We start from the raw sequence: 22,661 nt of genomic DNA on the forward strand, positions 1-22,661 counted from the left end.
AGCTTTTTTGTTTCCCCTCTTGCCCTGGATGACGTGCAACCGTCAAACCAATGTTTTGATTTTGCTCGTAGCGTCCACGAACGCCGTATGGTACTGATACTGACACGGTTTGTGGTCATAACCAGGTTTTTCCCCGGAACCGCAAAAAGTCCTGAAAATGGTTCTGATTGTTTGTGAGCAAATATTGTTTTAATTACGAGAGACTCGCCGTTTGACATCCTGTTAAAGCTGTCCCAAACACTAACAGGGAAATAAAAGCAGATTTGATTTTACAACGTTGTACACACTCAGGATAAGATGTTTCCCCTTAGCTTGTTTTCTTACAAGAAATGTGTGTATTTGTTTTGTTCAGTCCAAACATATCTCATAAAGATTTTAGTTCCCGAACACAATCCGCCTTTTCCTGGATGCATTGTTTAAAATGTTGTGTAAATGTTGAATTAATATGTCACTTTGTGAGGGCTCTGTTTGTGTGTCAGCCCGGCTGTGGAGTGAGTTTGAGCTGCACTGTATATCTTTTGTTTCATCTCCACAGATATTGATAATGACATCAGGTTTTTTTGTTGTTTCTTCTGCTGCAAGACTAAACAATTTCCTCGCTAGTAAACACCAACTTGGACTTTGGTGTTCACCGTTTTAAGAAGCCCTTTGTTTGAGTGATTGCTGATTGCTGGTTTCACTTCCCAAGGCAGGACAGCATTGCTCTTTTGTTGTCTGAGTATTTCTTTTTGTCAAATTCCCAAATGCCCACAAGTCTTTTTTGTCTTGGCAGCCTCTCTCTTTCTTTTGGGTGAAGTCTGGTTGATTTATTCAAACAAGAAGTTATAAAAATGAAGCAGAGAAGTCGGCTCTTTTTGATACTTTCCACAAAGTACATGTCAGATCTGCACGAGAGGTCAACTAACAAATGACACCCTTGTGTTAAACTGGGGTTTTGACCCCAGAGTAACCAAGGACTCCCACAATGCAACTCCTCCTAGAAATGAATCATCACCTTCTGACCTCGCGCGCTGACCCTCTAAACCCTGGAGAAAAACCTAAAGGTGTTATGGATGATAGTAGAGGCTGTGAGGAAGGAGGAGGGGAGTGAGAAAAAAAAGTCTTCCTCTCTCATGCGGCGTCTATGGGCCCTTTATGAGTTGACAATTAATAGTCTCTGTGGGTTTCCTGAATAGGGAATTGAGACGAATTGTCTCTTGGCTATTCAGCTGCGTTCAAGCGTGCCGCCAAACAAAAAGAGAGAAAGAAAAGAAAAAAGCGATGGCTGTGAAGGCGAATTACCCATAATGCTGTTTTTGAAACATTTCCTTTTTGTTTTGGAGATACAGGCCCTATGGGAAGACCCCCCCCTACACTTCTGTGCACTCACACACACTCACACACACTATCCACTGAAGTGACCATTTCGACAACCAGAAATCTGCCAAAATAGACCCACTAAAAAAAAATTAAATTGTGATCTTTCAACAGCTTTTTAAAAAATTGCTAGTTATTTTGCTACTGCACAACGGATCATATTGAAGCGGACATTTGTTTGTTTCCTCTTTAAATTATATTCACTAATTTCAGAAGCCACAGAACGAGATTACTATACGTCTGTCGCTTCTGCTTTACAGACAGTGAGGCATTGACGTTAAGGCCGTAAATCACCAAGAGAGTGCCTCAAATGATGTGGAACTCTAAAGGAATGGGAAGCACGGCCCTGGAGAAAATGTTGGATGCGTAAAAGGAAGCTGGGAATTGCCATGAACAGTGGGAGATAATGAAATGTTCAGGAAACATGGCCATTGAAGTTAGTTTTTTTTAATCCACTAATGACGTCTTCGAGCTCTAGCGTTGGTCTTTGGCCACAGGATTTCTTCCCATGCTATTTTCTCTTGCAGGCTGAAGTGCATACAAATAGCTTGTTAATTAAGATGGATGGTACTTCTAAAGGACCCATCTTCATGTTAATAAGAGAGAGTTAAACATGTGAAGCCTTTTAAGAGCTCCTTTTTAGAGAGGAAGTGCGTGTGGAGGTATGTGTGGCGGGGGGACGCGTCGTCTCACCATCACATATATATGAAAGAGCATGTCATAGGCTACCGTGTGATTGGTTTGCATTTTCATCCATTTGTGTGTGAGAAAGAGAAAAGGGAGGCAGAGCTATCTCAGGGCCTTCAGTCTGTTTCCATGAATGGCCTCAGCAGGGGGAAACTGTCCCTCATTGTCAAGTCATTTGGCAGAAGTCTTTTTTACGCCACCTCATGTTAAATTCATCAACATTTCTCCTTCATTTTTTTTTTCTTCTGTTGCCCCTCAGAAAGTCTTCAGATCAGGTTTTCTTGCCAAGTTGGTTCCTGCTGAGGACTAAATGGCCGCCGCAGATGTATGGTGCGCCAAAAAGAGCATTTGCTTTCGTGGCGAAGAAGTACAAAGAAAAAAGAGAAGGTTGTTTCTTGGATCAGGAATAACCAAGCAGACGTATGTGATGTGAAGCAGAATTTGTAGGGGTTGATTAGGGCGTATTCATCAATTTGGTCACTAGGGATAGAACAAATTAGACGGAGGCTTGCCCTATAAATAACAAATGTTAGTGCTAATGAACTGGCCAACAAACATCGTCATTCTTTTGGAGTGGTGTTACACTTGATGAATGTGAGTGCAGTTCTTAATCTCTTCTAGTTCGGTCTACTCCATCTCCTGAGGAAAATATCGTTAGCTAACTTTACTTATCTGCCGTTTTGCACTTGTAATCTAGCATACAGTGAGAAAAAACAGCTGCAGCAGCGGGATGTATGAACTGTTTTTGGTCAGAAGTAGTTTCACCACATAACTCTCCTAGAACCCAAAATTGTTGTTTTCACATTTCTGTTTGTCTTTTCAGTTTTTATGCTAAACTAAGCTTACCACTGCCCTGCTCTCACTCCACACGCAACATACATAGCATTCTATAGTTCTTATCTAACTCTCACCAAGAGCAACAACAAGCATATTTCTCAAAATGGTAAACCAGCCCTCTGACCCTAACCCCTAACCCTGATAAGTGCTTACAGAATTGGCCATTATCAACATGTCCATTGTTCCAAACTATCATTCAAGCTACTATCTTATTTCTAGCCTAATCAGCAGAAGCTTTGGGTGGTTGTTGGGCTTCTTCTGGAGCACAGGTCAGCCACAAGTTCAACTACTGCATTACCCTCCGTTACCACACACACACACACACACACACACACACACCCACACACCACCACACACACACACACACACACACCCACACCCACACACACACACACACACACACACACACACACACACACACACACACACACACAGACTCACATATACCTTACCCTACCCACCCCCACCATGTTGCTCCTCCCAACATTAATGTTTTCAGGGTTTTGTCACATAAACAGGGGCTACTGGGGGTGCCTGGAGCTGTTCACACAACAATCCCAGTCCTGTTTTAAATTAAAGCTGGTTTCCACATCGCTGGTCACATACACACACGCACACACACACACACACACACACACACACACACACACACACACACACACACACACACACACACACACACACACACACACACACACACACACACACACACACACACACACACACACACACACACACCAACACATATGCACTTACATTCCTGTTTCTGACTAGCCGTCTTCCACTCCTTCACTTGTTTAAATGAAGTAAACAGCAGTTAAGTATCATCTTCTTTCTATACTCACCTCAGCATTTTCTTTCATAAAGAACTCTGTTCAGTTCAACTTAAAGGGGACCTATCATGCAAAATGCACTTTGTGATGCCTTTTATACATAAATATGTATCCCCGGTGTGTCGGGGAACTCACGCAGCGTCAGAAAATAAAACCCTCTTTTCCTCCGTACCCAAATCTTTTAAAAACGGGGGTACAACGAGCGGATACAGATTTGTTGCCGATCTGACGTCAAATCGGCAGCGGACCCACAGAAAGTTGCTATCAGAAACAATGCCTGACGTGTTTTGGACATAATCTCGTCTTTGTTTACATTAGCAAGCCTCGCTAACACTCAGAGCTAACCTGTACTGTAGAGCACATGTGTTTAAAAAGCAGGAAATAAAGAAAGGAACTCACCTTGTGATAAACCTGCAAGAGAAAAAGAATTTGATCTCCATACTGTTTCAGAAATAATCCTTGATGTGGTTTAGAACAGGATGGCGTTTTATCACAACAGAATTTAACTTTATCTCCGGTAGAATTCTGATCAGGCATTAGCTCCGCCTCCTCTTATTTATTTTTTCAAGCTAAGGACCCAAAATCCGCGTTCCTCGAACAGGGCTGCAAAAGAGGGGTTTGAGCAGTATGAGGCATGGCTACAATGGGTGAACTGTTTGGTATTTTAAGCAAAAAACTTCACAGACATGTTTTGTATAGGTATGGCCCTACAATATATTTTTCCAATATAGCAGAATAGGTCCACTTTAAGGGGAAACGTTTATTATAAAACTGAACTCTGTGACATAAAATCTGGCATTCTTCTTACAGCAGTCTTCTTTATTGGACATGTGCTAATATATTATCACTGGAAACCCTCAAAGACAAATGTTTGTATTTTGTCTTGCTGGAACTAAATGGGGACACATTTCCTCGATCAAAACCCAGTCACAAACAAACAAGTAGACGGGAAATAGTCTGGGAACAACATTTCCTTTGATGCCGTCTGAACTCCCAACCAAAGGCTGGGCATAATGGAAACCAGATCTAATGAATTGATAATCAAATCAGTCACAAACATCATTACAGTAGGCTAATTATTTAACCTAGATCTCTAGGTTTAAGAATTAGCTTTCTGCAGGGGGGAAATGTCACCACAGACATTACTTGATGGTAATGAGGTCGAATCCAGACTGAAATGCTATGCTAATGTCTCTTTATTCCCCCCCCCAGCTCCTGTAAATCTCATGCATTTATCACTGGTCGACAGCAACTATGAAATGGATGCCATAATAGTCTTTTAAAGCTCTCGCAGATCTCCTAGAAGTCTTGGAAATAAACGCTGGCTTCAGAGGAAGATGTTTGATTCAGCATGTATCTGTTAAAATATCACTGATGTAAAGGCTAAGAGCAGAACAGGGCCATCTGGAACAATCACCACGTCTTATGTATGTTTATTCTGGCTCCAGACAAATCACATCACATTTGAATCAAAAGACGACAATTATATTATTTTTTGGACTTCACCAGTGGTTCTAAAATCTCTCATTTGGAGATGTACCAACCACATTGGAAAATACTCCTTTGCAAGTTGAAACGAACAGTGTAATATATAAATACTCCCTTTTTTGTGTGCGAAATGATTGATATATTAACTTGTAAGCTATATATTTTGTAAGTGGTCCAGGTCTTGCTGAGTCTGACAACTTCATTATACACCTGGAGAGTAAAAGCTGTAGCAATTCTTCATGTTTGGGCTGTCGGATGAAAGCTGTATCTCTGGGGATTTTCCCTCCCTTGATATCAGTTAAAGGGTTACTGTACTGGCTGGAAAACATTTTCTTACCTCTTATCCTTTGTGAAAATGCATCGCCATCAAGTTTAGCACGGGGCGGCTACTTAAAATCTGACAGTGTTATCAGAAAACTGCAAATGAGCTTATCTTGTGTTGAATAAATCGTTATGTTCAGCAATGTGGCAACCACGGCATCAGAAGTACAACAATTTATACTCAAATATATAGTATCCAAACATGGTCATACCCATCAAATCTGTGTCAGATCTGGTAATCAGTTCCAGAAATGGTTAATATCAGAAAAACCTTTGTGTTTTTAATGTATTTTGAGATTTCTTTTAGACATTTCAAAGTGTTTTGTTTCTTAGTTTATCTCCTTTGCATGGTTCAAATGCCATAATTGTAGGTAATAGTGGAGAAAGCGCATGTGATAAGAACGTAGACTCACGCAGAGTCAGTGGCACCAACATGGACTCCAGTCATGGTCTCCTTCCATTTTTCAAGAAGTCCTTAAAACACAGACAGATAACTGATAAAAAAAAAATACATACAACATTTCTTTCCTTACATCTTAAAAGCATACTTTTCACAAATAGGCTAATTATTTTTGTTTTTTACCTTTCATCTCACAAGAAGCAGAAAATGCTTGTTTTGATGTTCATCTAACCTCTTAATCCAGGGATACAGAACACGCCGCGTTTAATAGGCTATGGTCATTTCAGTGATGGCTTTGAATTGTTCTCCAGCTTCAAGGAAATCTTTAGCCGCCATTAGCTCCACTCTGATCTTGCACAAGGTCTAATTCAACTTTCCATCCAACTCACTCAGGTAGCAAGGAGAGCGAGAGAGTTATGGATGTTTATAGTAAAGAAAAAACCCAGTTTGCACTACTCATGTCCGGATATGGCGCCATTATAAACGGCAATCAATCACGATTTGTTTCCACTCTCCTGTGTGTGGAGATGTCAGAGAGCCCAGAATCTCTGAAACAAAACCCTGGTCCTGATGACCTGGTGGGTCATGCGTTATTTTGGATAATATATCCCATCAGAAATGCTCAGAGGGAACCGCGCTTGGCAAGAATTCGCCAGGGGCTCGAAGAGGTTTGCTGTGGACAAACAATCTCTTAACAGTTGGTGAAGTGGTCCGCAGAGAGGACAGTGATCCCCTTTATTAAAACCACTTGTCCAACGTTGTCTGTCCTCTCTCTCCCCTTGTTGGTTACACGAGGCCAAGGTGCTTTGTGATGGTTTGCAGGCCCTCCTGTTTTGTTTTGTCTGACTCTATCTCGCTCTGTTTTTTTCTTTCCATGGGACTGCATATGATTTTGGGGGGAATCGAGGGGGATATGATCGTATCCTTACTTCTCTCTCGCACAGTGCATTGAGGTTTGGCTGGCGTCCAGCTTTGTCTGCTTTTTCCCGGGCACATTCCCATCTCCGGCACGCTCAAATTCCTGTCTCCAGAGCGCATGCACTTTGCCGGGTCTGATGACTGCGGTTGGAAGATGAATTACTCTGCAGGCGTTTGTTTGACAGATGGAGCCGGTTGCAATTGTACACGTGTTAAAATAACCGTACTGCTGAGATCACTTTGACCTTTCCTTCATTTTTTTGTTGTGTTTCCTTTTGTTGTGTAAAGACTGAGCAGAGCTTGCATTGTCTTTGACCGGCTGAACCTATCAGTTCTTCAGCTCCCCATACATCTGGAACCAAGTGTCTATGATGTTATATCTAAACATTTGAAACAACCACAAGGAGAGGTAGAGAAAGAAGTTGGGGTTAAGTTAAATAGCAAAGGTCTTTGTCTGCATATCTTGAGAGTTGCAGGAAATTCCTTTTATTGAATGTGGCATTTTGTCACCCACTTTTTCTCTTACACAGATGTGTGTGAATCAAACCATACGGTTTTCAGATTAAGCAAGGCAAACACAGTCATGGGTCTGGGCTTTTCTAGACAGTCAGTAATCCATTTTCAAAGTTGAGAGGATGACAGATTTCTCAGTACAATACAGTTGCTCTTAAAAAGAGCCGGCACTTTTCCGCATAGTATGATTTTCCGATGTGCAGGGATGTAGTCAGAAGCCGCTGGGAGTTTATTTCTTTGTTGAAGCAGTCGTGGGAATGAGTTTGGACGTCCTTTCTGATCTGCTAGGGTGCGGTTCTTCAAATGTTTCGTGGTTGGAAGAGATGAAACCTCTCCATCTGCGTCTAAGAAGGTCCAACGATGACTCCCCTGTTCCCTTCAGAGAAGCACAGCAGTGTGTTTTTCTGCTTCTGTTAGAATACTCTGCTACCAACCTTCAACTCGGTCAAGGTCCTCATGTTACACAAGGCCCCAGCTGAGCATTGGACCAATGTAACCTTAGATAACCATCATGTCTTTGTAAACAAACAGCACATCATACCTCTGATTGGATTAGATTTGGTTGTATATTATTCATATGTAGTTGAATCAGCACGTTTTAAAGGCTTTCAGTGTTGACTCTGTTTTATGGCATTGCAAAAATTCCTATGTGCCATTAGGTTGTTTATACTGTGCCAAAGCCTGAGTAACTCCTTTTTACAGCACATTATTCTGGCTTTGGCTTTATGGAAAGGTGTTACATTTGGAATAGGCTTCTGATCCCAGTTTCTTTTTGACACATTTGTTCCAACGGACTCATGTGCTCATCGGTAAAAAATGGATGAAGTGGAATCGTTCAATCTCAGAGGCCAACTGTAACGAGAGCTGGAAGTCGGTGCTTCCCCCAACCCTTGACCCTAAGTCGTCAACAGCATCTAATGAGACATTTAATCATTTTTGAAATGATTGTTTCCTGCAACGGGCGCACCCTGCTCCCCTTTTTACGAACAGATGAGCTCAACATTTTACAGGCCAACTGTGCATCGGTTGCACTCAGAGTTCACATTTATTTCGGCTTTGGAAGAAATGTTTAGAGCTAATGATGTGAGTTTCAGCCTTTGCCCTGAGACTATAACTGTGTTCAATGGAGCAAGCCGGCACCGTATTACTCATCTGTAATGCAAACCATTCCTCTCTTCATTAATCCCACTTTCTACCGGTTATTAGAAATAAGTGATTGGGTAACTGACAGAATATGTGCACAGCCTACATGGGATTGTCCTCAAATAAAAGATCTCTTGCTTCTGCTGCAACTTTTCTTCCATCTATCTGTCTGACGGTACGTCTGAGGTTTTGGCAGAATGTATGAGAAGTTTTAATGGGAAACATGAAAACCTGTGCTACTTCCACTTTTTAGATTTCGGGGAAACATTTGTGTTCTCAGGGACGCAGGTAATGCTTTTACCTTCAGTTGTAACCAGAACTGTTTCTGTTTCTAACTCCAGATATTCAAATGTTGTGGGATGAAAGAATCCTTTTTGGTATATTCTGTTACTCTTGAGGTAAATGTCTCTTTGATGTCTGCTTTGCTTCCACAAGTAAGTCTTTCTAAAGATGGAGATGGCTAAATGTAGCATGTTAGTAATACAACGTGGGAAGGATGCGGCAAGACTTAGTTACTTTTTAAAGGTCAGTTTACCCAAATTACAAAAACATACTGGGTTTTTATAACCAGCCCTATCCACACAGATACTTTTGGTGTCATCTGCCAATACTCCTGCTTCCACCCCCATTCAGTGGAGGTTAATGTGATTTCCTATGCCCCTCACAGCAATACAAATGACATTAAAGAAACTTAAAAGCAGCATATATTTTCAGAATCAATGTTTTGGTTACCTTTTGGTCATAATCCTCTCCTTTAACAGTTTTCAAATGGACTATTTCTTAGTGGGAAGTAAAGTCAGGGAAAAATCCCGTGAAACTGGGGCATTTTTACCAGAAGACACGTTTCTGCTGATTTGTTCAAGTGTATGCTTTGAGCACAACACAAATAAAAAACATTCTACTCATTTATATTGGGGTCACAGCAGAAGTAGAAGATATCTCAAGACCTCGGAACATTAGTACAAAATGATGTGCATGGCTAAATACTACGGAGGTTGGGAAAAATATATATTTTCTGTTATATGGCAGAAGTGAGTCTTTACATTTGAATTATATGAATGAAATGCCTACATGATTACATCAGATATCTAAGTTATCCCACCTGTCAGTCCTGCGTTTATCATATATGCTCTGGGAATTTTGTGACAAGATGAATTATCGCTGCTGGGTTCGAGGTCCAGTCTCAACCTCTTGGACAAATACCTTCCATCACTTAAGGTCTCATAATCGTCAGCGCTCAGGAACCACTTGACGCGTGAATCATTCATACCTCCCCATAAATAATAAAACCCTGGCAGCCAGTTAGCAGCACCTGCAACTTGAAACAGTAGTTCGTGAAACACAATCTTTTACCTTGTAAACTAATGTGTTTCACCTGCCTCTGCCGGGGCATCTGGGTCGGCCACAGACAGGTAGCGCGAACAAAACCTCTCTTCCTTCTTCTCTCAGCCTCCCCCCCCCCTGACCTTGCTTCCTCTTCCTCCACTGAATGTGTTTCACCAAAGCTCTTTGATATATCCGTGTCCCGTGGGAGCCTGGGTAATGCAAACTGGAAGCGTGAGGCGTAATTATTTCTCAAAACTGCACTTCTACCCTAATTAGTTCTCTCCTCAGAAGTGGGCCTTGCATTATTTACACATCAAGGGGACACACAGGGCGGGAGATAAATATTCATTGTTTGTTGACTTTGCCCCGGTCCCTCGGCTCAAGTTGAGTCGCGAGCCGCTGTCACTGTGGCTTGTTTATGAGCCTCTTGCATCGTTGGTGCCCAGGACATAATCCGGTTTGTTCTTCTGTAATTATCTCCGCTCATGCAGACACCAACTCGGAGTCAGTTTAATAAGTGGACAACATCCTCGTCCTGGCACCAGCAGAACAGACGAGTGTTCTGTGATGATTTGTTGTAATTGCGGCCAGACGGAAACTTGCCGCGCTGCAGTCGGTGTCATAGCTGTACACAGCGAGGAGCATCTTTTATTCAGCCAGACTCTGACACCATTTCAGCTGCGTCTCCCTCAAGCTTTTTGTTCTGGGTCATCTTTAATGAACTGAGCTTTTCGCAAAAAGGGGTCTGTGGCAGCTGTTACGAATAGTTTCCTGCTACTGTTTGTGGCGACATGCAAAGTCTGCTTTTCCTGTCAATGGCCGGGTATGAATAGGCCGCTGTATCTGACCCCCCACCTTGGTGCTCGTACAGCCTTGAGGCCTATTGTCTGCTCTATAAATGCCTGCTGGGAAACTTTTGTTGCCTCCAAAAGCTGCACCCATTGTACACATTTGACAACTGTTCTTTTCCCATTTCCTATCTCATCTCACTAACACGTAGCTTCATCTGTGCGGGTTTCAGGGGTTTGTGAAAGAGAGGTTGAAGCATCTTGTGATGCCGACACAAGAATTACCATAATCACTGTCAACATTAATGGAGATCCTATCGCTGGAGAATTTAAACACGGCTTTTCCATATTTATAGTGTCAATAAACAGAGAACGCGCAGCAAAATGTCTGTTATGATTCAAAAGTGAGCCATGTTTACTGGCTTTGAAATGCATAGTTGGGTTAGCGGATGAGGTGGAGGGGACTGCAGTTTAAGTTGTGGGATATGATTGGAAATGTAATATTGCCACACTAGACAGAGAACATCTGAAACCGTAAATGTCTCACTCTCACTGTCTCCAGGGTTTCCACTTTCCGTCAGACATTTGCATAGCTGAGCTTGTGTTACTGATTAACTGTCCTCCTTTACTGGAGGTGGATGCTTGTGGTCGGTTTCTCTGAGTCCATTTGAGACCGTAAAATAACATATATTTGATGTACAAATGATTGCACTTTGTTTAAAGCTAATGCTCTTCTAGTACGAGGGGATACAGCCAGTCACACTTCTCATTCTTGCTTTGCTGCATCGGGGCATTGTCCTGGTGAAATGGCCTTCCCCAATTTGGTCCCACAAGGCTGGAAACTCTCTATTGTCTAAAAAAGTGATGCTGTAGTATTAACATTTCCTTCAATTGAACTATGGGTCCTTCAATTATGAACAACAGAAAAGGCTTTCCAAATACCTTGTAGTATTTCCCTGAAGCTATGCTGGTGATGAAGGGTTCTCCAAGTGTTGTGGAAAAACCGTTGGGGATCTTTGAGGTGGCTCACATGGTCTTTTTGTAAAAATGAGGAAAAGTTAAACGTCACTTTGATTTACTGAAATGACATAATTTATATAAACAATTGATCTAATCATAGGTTTGACTCTTACCGCTCTTGCGTCTCTCTTACATTTAGGTTATCAGAACAAGTCTCACTATATGGCACAACGTTTATCCACATGGGGGGTCTGTGGTCTACAGTAATGTGTGTTTATTTTTCCCTCTAAGACATGAAAGTGAAAATCCCTGAGCTGCAGTTAGTTTGCTCTACTGTTACGCTTACTGTAACTCTCTGCGGAAAGGAGCCTCAACTGAATTTGTAAATTGTAAATTCTCCATGAGCTCCAGTGACGAGGGTAAATGAGTTCCACCATAGACCCGTTATGCATTTGTCTAGATATGTTAGTTTATGTTGGTTTATGTTGGCTTTGTATATGGAGCGGTACTAATGCTCCTTCTATACTACAGTACTATCAACAAACTAAAGATCCTGTTTCTCAGCTTTCTTCTCTATTGCATTTATCTTAAACTAAATTAGTTTAGATAGGTGTTTAAAAGGCAGCTTATCACCTCCAGTCACATGAATTCAATAGAGTTTGGACAGAGATAGCAGTGACTGCTACAGTAGGCGTATCTTTAAGATTGTCAGGTGTTTCTTTTACTCAATTTTTATTACATTTAACTACTTCCTGATTTCGGTAGTTAAACAAACTCAATTACTCAGGAATTTGAGCATCAACACTGATTATTCAATTCTAAGAAAACAGGTAGGAAGAAGTGGATAAATGAGCTTCCTGACTGTTATGGTTAAATTTAGCTGCAGCTTTTATGGTTTAACAGACTCAATGACTAAGGTTTTTAAGGCAGCTACATTTATTTTGCAATGACAGGAAACTGGAAAATAGGGTAATTAGCTTTGGCTAATCACTGCAGTTTAGTTTCTACCTCTCTTTTCTTCCAATTGCTATTTTGACTTTGACCAAAATTCTATGGCAAAAAACATAGACACATCAATCCATCAATCTAAAAATACATGTACTGTGTTATAGCTTTGAAATGCAGACTACTAGCCTATTGAATCCAAATAAATGAACTTAGGGAAAAGTAATGTTTCAGTCCCTTCAGTTTTTGACCCTTCAAGTCAATATACCACACTTCATTATCTCACAGCTTTCCCTCTCCAGCCTCTCTGGAGTCTGAGAATTATAACTTCCCCCTTCTTGTGCAGCTTCTTCATCATCATCTGAAATCCAAGAAGATGGACACGTTTTTTTTGTTTTTCTTTGCAGCGATCTTAACAGCTGGAGCAGGCCGAGTTTGACAGAGCTTTAACGGAAACTGTGGTTGTTTATTCTTGCTCTGCAGGTGGAGATCACGCTCCAGGACGTCAATGACAACCCTCCTGTTTTCCCTAATGACATTCTTGATGTGACCATTGAGGAGAACGTTGGAGATGGCTTCAAGATAATGCAGCTAACAGCCACGGATGCAGACAAGGTAATGGCTCCCTCAGTTTCTTTTCTGTCTGACAGTGTTTTTATACTTTGCTGTGCCCGTTTTCCACTCCACTGCCTTCTGAATAGATATCCTGGGAGTGATTCAAATAGAAAATAAGCTCTACATTTTTGTTCCGACAGTGTCGAAACCGCTATAGATTCTAATTTAATTTTACGGCCAACGCAGCTGTCAATAATGAAATGACGCTTGGTCAACATTTAATATCTTTACGTTGGACCACATTGATGCCGAAGGAGTTGTAGCTACTCAGGGCAGATTGAAACAACATTGAGAGCATTCTAGGGATAATGGGAATTTAGCGCATATGAACATTAGATTCAAGATTCAAGGCTTTATTGTCATGTGTACATAGCTTCAGTGTAGATATGGCAATGAAAAACTTAAAGGGGACCTATCATGCAAAATGCACTTTTGTACGTCTTTTATACATGAGTATGTGTCCCCGGTGTTCCAGGGAACTCACCAAGTGTCAGAAAACACAACCCTCTCTATTTTCCTCCATACCCAAATCTCTAAAAAAAGGGGCTGCAACGGATCTGATAAAAACTGATCCAGATTTGAACACTGTCCTGACGCCAGGACGGTGGCGCTACGGCTATTGGGCCAACTCCACCAATCAGGAGGAGACAGCCACGGCCATTGCCGTTCGAAAGCGCTGGAGACGCTGTAGTACATATGCCAGGCCTGTAGGTGGTGCTGTTCTCACTGAATCTGCCCTTGCAAAAACAGAGCTAAAAAATGTCAAATTGAGCAAAATGAGGCATGGCTAAAATGCATGATCTGTTTGGTATTTTGAAAAGAAAAAAGTATAAATATGCCTTATATAGGTATGGTCCTACACTATATTATTCAAATATAGCATGATAGGTCCACTTTAAGTCACAGGCTCCTCCAACAATGCAACATGAATATATATAGGACATAACACAAATTAAACCAATACAAATGGTGAAAGAGAATGACATTTACAAGCGGTACATTGTGGGTTTTTCATTAAGAGGTGTTTAGAAGTGCTAAGACAAACGTATTGCGAAAAACACATACAGAGTAGGAGTGAAATAATAGTTGAATTCATGAATTAATTGATGGTGGGAATATAATCAACAGTTTTGATAATCCATTAGAGCCTATTTGTCAAAGCAAACACACCTACTGTTGTTTGCCAATGGTCTTGCAAAACTTTGCAATTGAAGACGTCGCCTTGGACTCTGGGAAATGTTCAGGCATCACACTTTTCAGACTTAACAGTTCATAAATTATTTGGAAAACACTACTTTACTTTTCCTTCCAACACAGTGACACAAAGTGGCCGAGGCAGCTTCACAGAGCAACACAAACAAAAAGACCTCTTCGAAGCAATCTGTCGTCATACATTTTTCTTTTATGGACTCACTCACACACACAGAATTGTCCTTTTCTGTCTCGTGTTGACGTTATCAGAGACACGTCGAGGCCACTGGTGTCACACAGCCTGAAGGAGAGCGGACAGCGATTGATTTTGCGTCCAGCCGCTCTGATAGTCCCTCCGCGGCCTCCATAGTTCATATTACATCACCGGGATCACTCTCGATTAGTTAAAGGCTCCATCTTTCGCTGCTTTGGGCAGGATACGGACATTAAATCCTGCAGTGAGTCAAACGCAGGCCCAGTCGGCATCTCCGAGGTCTGCGGTGCCTCACCCAAGCCAAAGGACACAGTGGAAGAGAATGGAAAAAGTCAGGTCATAGAGGGGAGAGAGATTACAAAGAGTGAGAATGAACTCAAATTTGATGTTGAACTTATGAGGCCGCACGTCTTTTATTGCACAGCTGTTACCCTCACCCCCGTCTCTCTGCTCCGATTGTGAGAAAAGTTTGACAAACTCTCACTTCTGGTCATTTTTCCTTTTGTCCGAATACTATTTTGACCGTAATTCTAAGGACGTTATTTGATTATTTTCTTTTTTTAGCGCCAACTATTCACAGTTTCGATCTTAACAGCAGATGGTCTTGAAATAAAATGCACTGTTGTTCCATTTGTCCTGAGTGTTAGCCTGAGCTGTGATCTGTAACTTAAGCTTTTTGTAATTTGTAGAGAAATAAGCATTTATTCCTTCAATCGCACGCACGCATATCTTCACAAATGATCAAGTTAAAGATCTTCAAGAGAATCCGCATTTTGCTTACAAGGCAGAGATTCAAATGAAAAGGACACTTGCAGAGGAGCCTTGTTAGGCCTACAGATTCTAGAGATGTTTACTCCAAACTTCAGATCTGCCATGAATAGGCTGCTAAATAGAAGCCTGTACTTCATTCCAGCTCTCACTGGGAGCCAGATACGAGGCCAGCCAAGTCTTTGCCCACATCCTAACGCAGGAAACTTAAGTTGCGCTGACACTAAGCGCACAGAACGCACTGGAGCCCTCGTTGAGAAAGCCACATGTGTGAGCCTGTGCAGAGTAGCCAAGAGTGCAAGCTGTTGGCCAGCTGACGGCTGAATTCAGACATCATAATGATCCCTCCCAATTTAACAGTGCTACATGTGGGATTCATGTGTGAGGGTATTAAAATGCTGTTTCTTACGCATCCGTTTTGTTCCGCTATGTCCATTCCCACCCCGAAAAGAAGAAAGAGAGTTCAGTAGGGTTGAAAGAAAATCGATAAAAAACGTTTGTCTGATGCAGCGAGGCCTCTCTGCAAATGTTTCTCACCTCGTTTGAGGAAAAAAATCTGCCTTTGGAAAATACTTTGTTGTTTTATTAGAATTCTGACCTAATGTGGAAAATATGTCACAGGTAAAAAAAAACCTTCTTCATAAAGAAAAGTGCAACAATGGTTGTTTTAGGAGTGGTCTCTAAAAGTCAGCTTATCCTCAAATGAACAGTAATGTGTTCCAGAGGCTTACACAACCACTGCGAGTATATTTTTCGCAGTTTTTAACGCGTTGAAAACAGATTTACAAAGCAGCAGTGCGTCCGGTCGGTCCATCTAACCCTTTTAAAGGCTTTCTATCTGAGCTCTCAGTGACAACACGTTGCTTGTTTTTCAGCTTGTCTGTATTATGATTGGCCTGACTTCTCGGTACTGTTGCATACAGGAAGCTCACTATCCCCGCCGGCGCTGTCTGCTTCGCACCTCTCACTTCTCACTGCTTGCTCCCAAAAACCACTCATCTGCTAAATGAGTTTCCTCCTGCTCCCGTCTGGTACGATGCTCCCTGGGACGCTGCTGCTGTTTAATTGGTCAGCCCCCCCTTCCCAAACAACCAAAGCTGTAAAGTAGTCAAACCCTTCAGTCAAGGTCAAGAGGGCAACCAGTGTGCAAGTGTATGAGTTTGAGAGATCTTAAAGGTCCCCTATTATACTGTTTTTCATCAATATATTATAGGTCTCAGATAAATACAGAGCCTCTCTCTGATTGGCTGAAACACCAAACAGATCATTGCAGCATCCCATAATCCCCTCTGTTTCAGCCCTGTTTCCAAAGTGCTGATTCTCTGTCTGTTACTTTAGATGAAAATAAGGAGCCCCTCCCCACGCCCCTCTGAGAGATATTTGGTTAAAATTAACTCAATGGTGCTCTAGGAGGAGATTCAGGTGATAAGGTGTGTGGGGGGGGGGGGGGTTACCTTGGTTGCTGATTGGCTAATGGTTACACAAGCCAAAAAAATCGTTATGACATCATAAAGTGGCCAAAATCTGATCAGCTCATTTTCAGATAGGTTTTTATATAAATGGATCAGGACAAAAAGAGAAAGAATCTTTTTTCCTGAAACTTTCAGAGTCTCTTTACACAGAGGGGACACATGTTGATGTAGAAGAGACATGAAGAAGAGGGGACACATGTTGATGTAGAAGAGACATAAACAAGTGGATTTTGCATAATAGGTCCCCTTTAATGCATGTACGTGTGTGTGTTGGACTGTGGCCGAGCTGGACCTCCTGCTCTCCCACCTCCCTTTGCTCTGCCTTTGAACCCTATCAGAAAATTAATTGGCAAACTGCGGGTGTTGGGTTCCGGACTTCGGCCCAGGTGGCTGATGGGATTGCCAGATCTAGAGCCACTGATTGATGACAGCAGGATCTTTAGATGTGCGGTGCCTCGCTCCGTCGTCCTTGTCCTTTTTTTTTTTTACTGGGCCTGGATGTCTGACCGGGTCTCTGGTAATGCAATGAGAGGCCGGGTCAAGGAGACGGAGGTTTTATCCGTCATAAAAACAAGCCTCGGGAAAGAGATAAGAGCAAGCATGAACTGGGCCTTTCGATATTGACTTCTACTAAAAATGTTGGCGAGCGAACTCCGTGTCTAGACATGTTGGCGCATTAACATTTACAGTATGCACCAGGTCTGTTGAACATGGAGGAGGAAAAAAAGGTAGCTTTGTGACAGACAGAATTGAACTTGATTCCGGTCTGTTACATCATCAAATCAAGTCACATAATGAAATATCTACCGCTAAATTAATTATTTTTCGAACTTTTCTGTCACCTTTTATCTAGCAGCATGTAGAACGTTCACTGATTGTTAATGCAATCAAAAGTTATATGAACCGGCAATACCTGTTTCCTTCAATAAGACAACATTTCTGACAAGTACTGCTTTGGTATATTTGGGGTCATATTTTGTAGCTCAGTCCAGGGACTTGACTTGGGAACCAAAGGGTCGCCAGTTCAAGTCCCAGTCAGACTAAATACAGACTGAGTTCAAGTCCCAGTCACTACCAAGCATTGGTTTGTGTGTGTATTTTGACCTATGTGTGTATACAATAAATACACTGAGTGAAAGATTGCATTTCTCCTCAAGGATTGATAAAAGTACATCTTCCTTTCTTTCTATAACAATCTACATGTCTACAGTGTACACATCATAAAAATAAGCTGACATATTTAATTGAAACACTTTACACGAGGAGGCGCGAGCGTCAGAAGTGCAAAGAGGCTAAGTAGTGACTAGCAGCGCAACAACAGGGACTTTAATAAAGCATGACAAACTTGAATTTCATGCTAATATGCTCAAAATAGTGTCTTTCCATAGACAACTGTGCAATTGTTCACGAGAGGTTGATTGTGTAAATTGCATGGTGAGTGTTACCACTACATGCCTTAGAGCTAGAGATTAAATTGAGTGACAGCTAATGTTTCCGTCCAACATTGCTGCATGCATACAGTTCATGTAAAATATAGCTTGTTATGTGACCGCCATTGTCTACGAGGCAGTAAATGTGTCAAGATGTAGATAAAGCATTAGCTTAATGCAGCGCCTCCCCATATAAGCTTCCCATTGTCCTGGCAGGATCAAAAAGCATCACACAAACATCAGGCATGGCTGAAAGGGTCTCTTTTAGCTTAGCCAGCTGTAACCAGAGCTCCATCGCACTGAATGGCAGTAGCTTTTTGATGTTGCTTCTTTCTTTTTGGCAGAAGACACAGAGTGAGACAGTTGTCTGATCTCTTATTGTCCCCGGCACAAATATAAATGTCAAGCGCTGTCGTCAGACTCATTCAGTTGTCATATCCCATTCAGTCCCGCTCTCCTATTCCAAAGCCTCTCGCTATAGCCATCACATGTGTCACGGCGCTTGTAGTTGTCTGAGGGAACAGGGGATCTATTAGTTGCATTTATAGAGGAACACTATAGCTCACAGAAGTTCAAAGACTGAGAGCCAGACTCACCAGAACGTCGCCATTCAGCCGCTGCTTTTATTTCTCTGGCTGGTGCGACCTGACCTCTTTTTGATTTGGATGAAGCATGTTATTACAGATTATGTGCTTCAAGTAAAAGCACAGTGGCTGCTCTGCTAACATCTCCATTATATCAAGAATTTGGTGCCTCATTGACTGCCAGAAGTCATATTTTATGAGTTATCTTCCAATTTACTGACACACTCTCAACCTCTGTCCCGTGCAAATACAATGTTTTTAAGAATACTGTGAAATCCAATATATATTTTTCTATATATGATCTTCTTTCAATAATATATTGACAAGTATTTTAAATTTTTATTCAATTTTTATGTGGAAACTGAGTTTTCTTTCAATTGTATGTGTTCATAATTGAAATTGAAATTGACTCTTTTCTGTAAAAAGTAGGTGATGGTTTGAATATCCTACGTAAAATGTTCAACATGTTACAAACTACTGTATACATGTATTTTTCAAATAATAAAAACAAACAACCCGTTGCATCCCCTTCACACCGGAATAAAGCTGAAATAAATTACAATTAGGGTGTTTTCTTTTTAATATTGGGACAATCATAAAGTTGTGAGTTGGTTTCATGTTTGTTCACATCAGCAGTATAACTCATTTACATCCGTTTTCTCCTTCCTCTCCTGTCGTTGTCATGCTTGTATGTATGTGGTGTCTCCTTGACGAAGGGTTTCATTCATGCTAGAGAAGTACAGAAGGTGGTCTGATCTGAAGACATGACACGCTAACATCTGTGCTAAAGTGATTTCCTTCCAGATAGAGTTCCTTTGATACCTATAATCACTATGCTCTTCCGCTCCGTAGCCAGGGTTCAGAAGAGTACAACAAACTTACTGGCCCCTTTTTTCACTCTAAACCCTGGGAAAAAGTTCCGCAAATATTGACCTAACATTTGGTCTCGGTTTTTGATTTGCGATGAGCTAATCCATTTGAAACAATGACCGCATAAACACAAATGTTGATTCCAAAATGTGAGGTTTGGTGCCGTAAACAGGCAGAATAAATATGCAGATTGACTTGAATCGAGGTTACTTTATTTGCAGTTTCAAACTATAATCTTACTTTGTCTTCCTAACCTCAGGGTCCCAATGCTCTTGTGACGTACACCATCATCAGCGGGGCGGACGACAGCTTTCGGATTGACCCTGAGTCCGGAGACCTGATCGCCACAAAGAAGCTGGATCGGGAACGCCGCTCTAAGTATTCCCTTCTGGTCCGTGCTGACGATGGGAAACAGTCGTCCGACATGAGGCTGAACATCACGGTGAAGGACCTCAACGACCACACGCCCAAGTTCTCCCGCGCAACGTATTCTTTTGATATCCCAGAAGACATGGCGTCAGGTGAGTGTCATTCAAAGATGTTAGTAAGTAAAACAAACCAGAATCTAATAATGTAGACAGGCAATGTTTCATCTTCTGCAAAAGTCCTTAGAGTGAACTTAGATAGCTCTGTTAAGGTCATCAAGAACTCAAATCATCTGAGCAGCTTCTGAGTAGAAGTTTATAAGAAAAATGTTTTATACGAATATTTTATATGACAGTGGTAGCTCTCCCAAATCCTCTTTATCTTCCGTGAGGGTAAAATTAAGAGTTTATTAGGTCAAAGGGACAGTAACTGATATTTGATTTATATGGAAATCTATCAGCGACCAGCAGGATTTACAATAATACTGACAACTTCCTGGCACCACTTAAATCACAAGAAAGAGGAAAATATGTTTGGAAAATCCAACAGGAGTTCAAGTGAGGACTTAATTACGATATATGTACCAGTAATAATACGAAACACCTAATCATGGCTGTTATTGCATTATGTCTAAAGGTCATCAGTTTAATAACAATCAATGGAAGGGTTTCGGTTCAGTGAAAAAGCAATACTGGTGGAAACAGTGGCAATGATAAAGAGCCCTGTGGATATATTAAAGCTATTTTGTTCAATAAAGTGTAACTTCTCGCCTCCAGGCTCCATTGTGGCGGCTATTCTGGCCAGCGACTCTGACTCAGGGGTGAACGGGGAGGTCACCTACTCGCTGGAAGATGACGACGAAGACGAGACTTTCCGCTTGAACCCGGTGACCGGAGTCTTCAACGTGACGCGTCCGCTGGACTACGAGACCCAGCGGTTCTATATCCTGACGGCAAAGGCTCGGGACGGCGGGGGGCAGGCCAGCACGGTCAGAGTGTATTTCAACGTCCTGGATGTGAATGACAACCCGCCCGTCTTCAACACGAGCTCTTACAGCTCGTCTGTCTCCGAGAGTCTGCCGCCCGGATCCAGCATCGTCACTGTGGGGGCCAGTGATGATGATGATGGTGAGGACATTTCATTTTACTTTATTATTTGCCCCTTTTGTTTGTTTGTTTGTTTGTTTGTTCACCATGTAAAGCAGCCTTGGGTCCCTTGCAATGCGCTATACAAATGTAATCTATTATTATTATTAAATAGGGCGATTAGTTATTTTGTAACTTCTTTTCAATTCAAAGATGATCAATACTGGAGTGAAAACAATACTTTGTAACTTTACGATTACTTACTTATTCCTCTGAAATCAGAAATCCTTTTTTTCGTGCCACAGCGGGGGGGGGGGGGGGGACATTTCGAGTGTTACAGCAAAGGGGACAGTGCAGATAAAAGGCAACATCAAAATAAGTAGAATAATAATAAAACCAGTAAGCACACAATTATAAAATAAAAAATATTAATAATAACAGATCCAAGATAAAAGAGTATGTTGCGGCTATATGAAAATAAATACGCATTAAAGTGTTGCTATGAGGAGTGATAATATTTCAAGTTAAGGGATTTCAAGAAAGCTGATTTTTTTTAAATACTACAAAAAACAGAAAACTATATTTTTGGAAAATGCATTCTTTGTAAAAAATCTATTGTAAATTATACGTAAAAAGAATCTCAGAAAATGAAAAGAAGATTTAATTTTCCACTTTTCAACTTCTCATGGCTTATTTTTCTTATTTTGTCTCAGGAAAGTAAAAATGTGCAACTTAAAGTTTATAATAAATATGTTTCTGTTTTTTTTCCTAACTTGACAACTTGACAATGGTTACCCATCAAACTCTAAAACAAATCACCACATTTTGGCACTGATTTGACTCCATACTAGTCTTCAGATGACTATTTTGTGTGATTTAACCACCAATATGAAATGTTTTTTAAAATATAAACTAGAACCAGAAACAGTTGGCAGCAAATACTTTAATGTGTACTTAGATCCAAGATAAATCAAGTCTGGTATCCTGGAGATGTCCGGATATTTAAAGAAAACAGTTCTTTGAGGATGTTTGAAGCAGTAATGTACTCCCAAACTGTATAAATCAATGGTTAGTGAGCCAAAGCAGATGTATTTATTGTGCGCCTGTCATTGTTTTTATGACAGTCGGTTACACAAACCTACATTTTATTTTTCGTTTTTATTTTGCGCCCTGCATGAGTGACTTAATGAAATACATCTTCACCGTGTGATTAAGTGGCCTGAGTTATTCCTGCGTCTCAGGTGGTGGGCTTTTTGTGTTTGTGAAGTGCCGTGTGGTATTTGAACAGTCACCGCTACTCTCCTCCGCTGTAATTACCGCTTCACCCAGACCTAATGTGGTTATTGTGACCTACATTCCTGGGAAATACGCTGCCTAGCTCTCCACCAGAGTCTGGCTTCTTTCTCCACTGTCCACATAATCTGACCACATCATCCTGTCAGATACATACTTACCGCTTTCCACTGTCAAAATAAAACGCCGCCATTGTTAGCACTTCCTAAAGCCCTGACCCCCGACCCCCAGACTTTGTTTCTAGACGGCATAGCCTCG

General features: G+C 41.4%; 1 protein-coding gene across 1 annotated transcript in view; it reads left to right on the forward strand.

Annotated features, from left to right (window-relative positions):
• Positions 1-22,661, forward strand: part of LOC117485263 (protocadherin Fat 4) — a 107,518-nt gene that overhangs the window by 38,985 nt on the left and 45,872 nt on the right. Inside the window, exons 2-4 of the mRNA XM_034133836.1 lie at positions 12,999-13,130; positions 19,919-20,180; positions 20,802-21,152. Of these exons, the coding sequence (XP_033989727.1) occupies positions 12,999-13,130; positions 19,919-20,180; positions 20,802-21,152 (745 nt within the window). The remainder of the gene's footprint in view (positions 1-12,998; positions 13,131-19,918; positions 20,181-20,801; positions 21,153-22,661) is intronic.

Source organism: Trematomus bernacchii, unplaced genomic scaffold (assembly GCF_902827165.1).
Source record: "Trematomus bernacchii unplaced genomic scaffold, fTreBer1.1, whole genome shotgun sequence".
NCBI classification, from domain to species: Eukaryota; Metazoa; Chordata; class Actinopteri; order Perciformes; family Nototheniidae; genus Trematomus; species Trematomus bernacchii.